General features: G+C 39.1%; 1 protein-coding gene across 1 annotated transcript in view; it reads left to right on the top strand.

The window, feature by feature from the left end:
* Positions 1–5,698, top strand: part of LOC105620560 (DNA-directed RNA polymerases I, II, and III subunit RPABC3) — an 82,087-nt gene that overhangs the window by 49,879 nt on the left and 26,510 nt on the right. Inside the window, exon 3 of the mRNA XM_012202053.1 lies at positions 3,776–3,956. Coding sequence (XP_012057443.1) covers positions 3,776–3,956 — 181 coding nt within the window. The remainder of the gene's footprint in view (positions 1–3,775; positions 3,957–5,698) is intronic.

Consider the following 5,698-nt stretch of genomic DNA (forward strand, 5'->3'; position numbering starts at 1 on the left):
ACTACTCCCTCCCTCCTCTCTCTCTCTCTCTCTTCTCTCTCTCTCTCTCTCTCTCTCTCTCTCTCTTCTCACCCTTTTTACCCCGGGCCACTCATTCCGCAGCTCAGCTGCGTTCCCCACTTGGGCGCTCCCTTCCGCAGGCGCAGGTCTTCCGCCGCGCACCTCGTCCCGCGTCCGGCGCCCACAAGTTCAATGCCAAGGTCAAAGCGGCCACGACTCGCAACCATGTCGGTCGTAAGTGCGCGCGATATTCGTTCGTTCTCGTCGGTTCGCTCGTGCTTGTTCCGTGTGCGCGCCCGGTGTCCCTCTTTCCGCGTACGCGCTTCTCGTCTCTTCCTCGACGACAGCGAGAGTAAAAGACGTCGCGCTCCGCTTTCCTCTCATCGTCCCGCTGTCGTCATGCCGTCGTCGCCACTCGTCGATGCGGATGTCGTCTATGTGTTGCTTTCGCAAACTAGGTTCGTGCGCGCTACGTTCAAGTGCCCGTTGACGAGTTTCGCAGGTGCAAATTACGCTCGTATGTGCGTCAGATGTCCGTCTCTCGACGACGACGAATGAGCAGACATTTTGAATATGCGACATCCGCGTCGTAGTGTCGTTCGTTTCGAGGAAATTTTCGTGTATTTGACGGCAGCACGGATATATTTTAAGATAATTTACTCGAGATGTTGCCGCGTAGATGACGCGAATATTTCGACGGAGTACTCCGTCTCTTTGTAAAAACAATTCCGATGACGATGACAACGACGAGGAGATAGAACGCGTGGGCGTTGACAAGGAGGGATGGAGAATACGTAGTGCGCGCTGTCGATCGAGAGCGTCGATTTGTGTGATCTCGTGAATCTCCGCTCCGCGGAAGGGAACGGGAAGGTCGGCAAGGTCGTATGGCGCGGCGCGGTGCGGCGCGGCGCGATGCGGCGCACAGAAGGAGCAGAATACCACGGAATACCCGCGGTCGCGGAGGAGGCGCCGCGGCGCGAGATTCGCGTCACGGGCCAAGATGGCGGCCCGGATTTCGGACAGGATCCGGACGGACGCTGCGCCGCGCCGCGCTACGCCGCGCTGCGTCGCGTCGAGTCGAGGTAAGCCGCATCGTTGTGTTGGATATATCTATATGTAGTATATCGCCGCCGCTGTCACGCGTTATCGATTTCGTGGGAGGTCCTTTCTATGCGAGAATCGCAGCGGCTCTCTCTCAAGGTCACTCTCGTGAATCGCGCCTGATCTTTTGGAACTCGTTTTCTCTTTCCGGTTTCGCCGGAATTATCCATCTTTTATTGGTTCAATTAGTATTTGAATGTAATCGATATTGCGTATCGTCGCGTCACTTTAGAGTATCTTCCTTTGAATTCGAACCATCTTATTATCTAGACGAGCAAAATATCGTTTTCGAATGTCTTATTTTATTTTTTATTTCTCATAAATAGAAATAATCCAATTACTCGTCATGCGCCTTGGAACAGTTTACGTTTTACGTCGAGAGACAAATCCGATCATCCATCGGACATGGCGTTTTGGTTGAATGAGGGTTAATTTAAGCGCGAGAGATATTACCGCGCAACACTCGACCGGATGATCTATAGTAACCGTCGCTGTTACGATGTGACACCATTATGATGTAAGCTCGTACCTACTCTTCGTGAAGAGCGGTGAGATCAATTGACCAGTTTTCCCGGACTCATTCGCGCTGATAACATTATTAGCCTTTCATTTATTATGTGCAAAAAAGCTTTCATATATTACTTATGAAAAATGTTCTATTTCGATATATTATTTCTTATATTGTTTAAACAAGACGATGGTAAATGGTAAATATGAGACTATTTCCATTTAAAAAATAAATGAAAATAGAGATAAATAAGCGAATAACGATGGAGCGAAAAACTAAGTCTAAAATTTTGCTTGTTGTAAATGGGTGGTAATCTTTTCTTGCTGCGCGGAGACGACGGCAGCGTAGCAACGGCGGCGGCGGCGGCGGCGGCGGCGGCGGCAACGATGTAGTATCGATTAAAGCTCGCACCATACCTGCCGTTGTGTGTGCTTAACCTTGACCTTGCGTCCCGGGCTTTCTTACGTATCGTTTCAGCTCAGGGCTTCGTATGGAAACTGGCAACTTTTTCGTACTAACGATTATGCTCGCTAAAGCTACATTAAAATTGCAGTATACGTTGCGACAGTCTCAAAAGGCCCTTTAAAATTTTTGCTTAAGACGAATCTAATGATATAACGTAATGTTCGCGATTGAATTAATGGATTCAATTCAGATTCATAGTTTACGTCTCTCGATATAGCGATGCCAAAATGATTTATTCGTCAAGTTTTATTAAAGCGTGGCTTCAATTTTCTTTTTCCTTGTCTACTTTATTTTTCCTCCGGCAATATATCTATATGATGATTTTTCTTTTAGCAATTCTCTCTTTATTTCTCTTTCCTATTTCTTTTTATATCCCATTTCTTATATTCTCTCTACCTTTCAGTTCGTATGTTTCAGTTCTTTTTCTTTCTCGATATTGAACTTAATCGATTCTAGAAGCTTTCAATTCGCACAACTCGACTCACGTAATTTCATGCAAGCGAGCTTACCTTGACATTATAAACACACATCTGATGCAATAGAAAGATATCTTTAAAAATCAGATAGTAAATTAATTTAAAAATCTCTCTCGGACAGTAAATTAATTTAATTTAACGATAGCGATTGGATTTAAATTAACCTTTGTTTTTTTCTTCTTAATACTCACGATTAGCAACATCCCGTTGACCGTGTGAATAAAGTGTTTTGTATTCATAACAATGAAATTATATTTTTACAAAAATGTTTTATAAAGATCTATTAATCGTATTAAATAAAATAATAAAACAATAATAAATGAAAATAATAAAATTTTATTTTGATATCTCAAGTTTTTATTACTTATATATTAATATTAATTAATTAGTATATATTAACGAGATTATTTTCACTTTTTCACAATTTTACAAATTCTTATTTTGCTCTGTAAATTGTATTTTAACGGCTTGTTCAACGCAGTTGAAGTGCACTTTACGTAGTCAGAAAGTGAGTGTCACGTATTTATCGAAATATTGTATGCATGATGAAAAGGACAGTTCCCATTAGTTTACACACTTTAATAGCAACAATAAGTGGATGCAATGAGACTGATGCAATCGTGTAGAGCGATGTGTTTTCGATGCATTCGCGTGAAAGCTATTATTGGATCCGTTTATATTCCGTCATTGCATGGCTTGTCTGTTTTTTTTATACTCAAGAAACATCGGGATCATCCTGTGTTGAAGCTCAGTATTATAACGCAGATAAAAATGTCTATAAAATGATTTACTTAGTCATTTAAGTATTAAGTATGATTCAGTATACTTTTTCCATCAATTCTCTTATATTTAATTTTTCCAATTCTACAAGAGATTTAGTTTCTTTTAGGAATTATATTTTTGTGTTAATGTACATGATACGTTCAATAAATTTGTTTCCGTCTACCTGTGCCAGGTTTTCTCTCTCTCTCTCTCTCTCTCTCTCTCTGAGATATTACACATTTTTAACAGTAATGACGTTTATGTAACACATATTTATCTGCAAATTTTACAACTTTTCCAGTTATATACAATAATAACCAAGTTATAAAAAAAATTGTTTTACCTATGTAATTAAAGATATTTTACGGTCTAGTAACGTACAGAACAAAGATTTTAATGAATGAAAACTCGGTACGTGGGATAAAGCTCTTATGCGTGTAACAAAATATTATTGTATGTTTAGGAGATAAATTCCGTCTTGTTCTGTCGACGACATTACGTGAAGATGGATATCCAGATGGTAACGAGTGGAATCCTATGGAACAAGAAGGAGGTTCCAGAGCGGATAGCTTTGAGTACGTCATGTCCGGCAAGGTGTATCGAATTGAAGGTGACGAAGCTAACAACGAACCCAGCAGCAGACTGTAAGTAGTTGTTCTTCATATCAAGCTTGTAAGATCGATCTGAAAAATTAGCTTTTTATCCTTTGGGAAAATTTAATTTATTGTATTAGGCAAGTCCAATTAGTACATGAAAAAAATTAACAAATATATATTTTATGAACAATTAAGAATAGAAAATTAAAATCAAGGGACGAATCTTTTTCAGATTGATCTTACCAGAAATATATTTTATTGGCAATTAAGATTTGTTTGCACTCTTTACGATCTTTGGTATTGCTATTATGATTTTACCTTGAAATCTTGTATCATTGTTTATAAAGCGCGTACGATACGCAGCGATAGTTACATGAGAATAGATAAGCGAAACAACTTGTTATAGTATTTTGATAACAGTGCGATAATCTGTAAGTTTTATACGAAATGATCAAAAATTGTTACGCTTAACTTTCTTTTAAACAGAACAAAATACTTGGTCTTTATTTAAACAATCTTCATTATTAATTGTATTTTATTAAAGTATCTTACTTTGAAATAATTTTCCATTATACATTTCAAGATAAAAATCAATTTATACAAATTCTTGTTATATATAAAAATGTCTAAAACTCTTGTAGTGCAAACGAATCTATATACTTCTTTTTGCAATATCCGAGCAGAATCCTGTACGAAATATTGCGTGAATTGATTTGATGATATCGTTTGAAAATATCCTGATACGAATCTTCATAAGGAGCGACATTGTCAATTACATTGAGAATTTATCACCTATATGCATGTTCTCTATTGACTTGATTCCGCTCGGATACACCATACGCTGGCCTGTATCGGGCCTATCAGGAAATACACGATACATGACGTCGTTCGAACGATACATTGATGTGCGACAAACATTCTGTTGTGCGATCTCTTATTGGCTCGTTTCCAAGCGCTCTCAATGAAGCCGCGTGAGCTTCCGAAAACAACTTCTTTCTACGCCGCTTGTAGAGAAATTGGCTCTCTATGTCGTTGATTAGCGCTCTAAACAAGGTTTCTCCATTCGATCGAGAAGTGATCTATCAACACCGTTTGATCATTCTTATGTCATTAGTGAACGGTAGAAAAAATATTGAGCAACGCAAAGTGTTGCAAACAATTTTTTGAGATTAATAAAAACGTATGAACAAAATTATGTTGTAAATAAGTTAGTTAAATAAACGCAGTAGTGCTTTCGACACTTAATTTATTTAAATAGATTGTCACGCAAATAAGTTTTTTTATGCGAAAATATATATATATATATATATTTAAAAAAGTATTATGGTTAACATAGTAATTGAATGGCAATAAAGTTAAGGTTGTATGAATTATGTGATACGCAATTGCCCGAACCTTGGCACGATTGACTGAACACGACGCCGAAATAGTGCGTCATCGGGTGGGCCATTTTTAGCTTCGTCATTCATGAACTATGGACTCGCTATTTTTTCAAACGCAGTTTTTTTAGCTCTGTATATTATTACCAAAAAAAAAATGAGTGTGGCAAGTAAATATATATTTGTAAAAATTAGGTTGGGAATAGCTATTGCGCGCGCACGCACACACACACACACACACACACACACACACACACACACACACACACACACACACACACACACACACACACACACACACACACACACACACACACACACACACACACACACACACACACACACACACACACACACACACACACACACACACACACACACACACACACACACACACACACACACACACAC

Source organism: Atta cephalotes (genome assembly GCF_000143395.1).
Source record: "Atta cephalotes unplaced genomic scaffold scaffold00027, whole genome shotgun sequence".
Taxonomy (NCBI): Eukaryota; Metazoa; Arthropoda; class Insecta; order Hymenoptera; family Formicidae; genus Atta; species Atta cephalotes.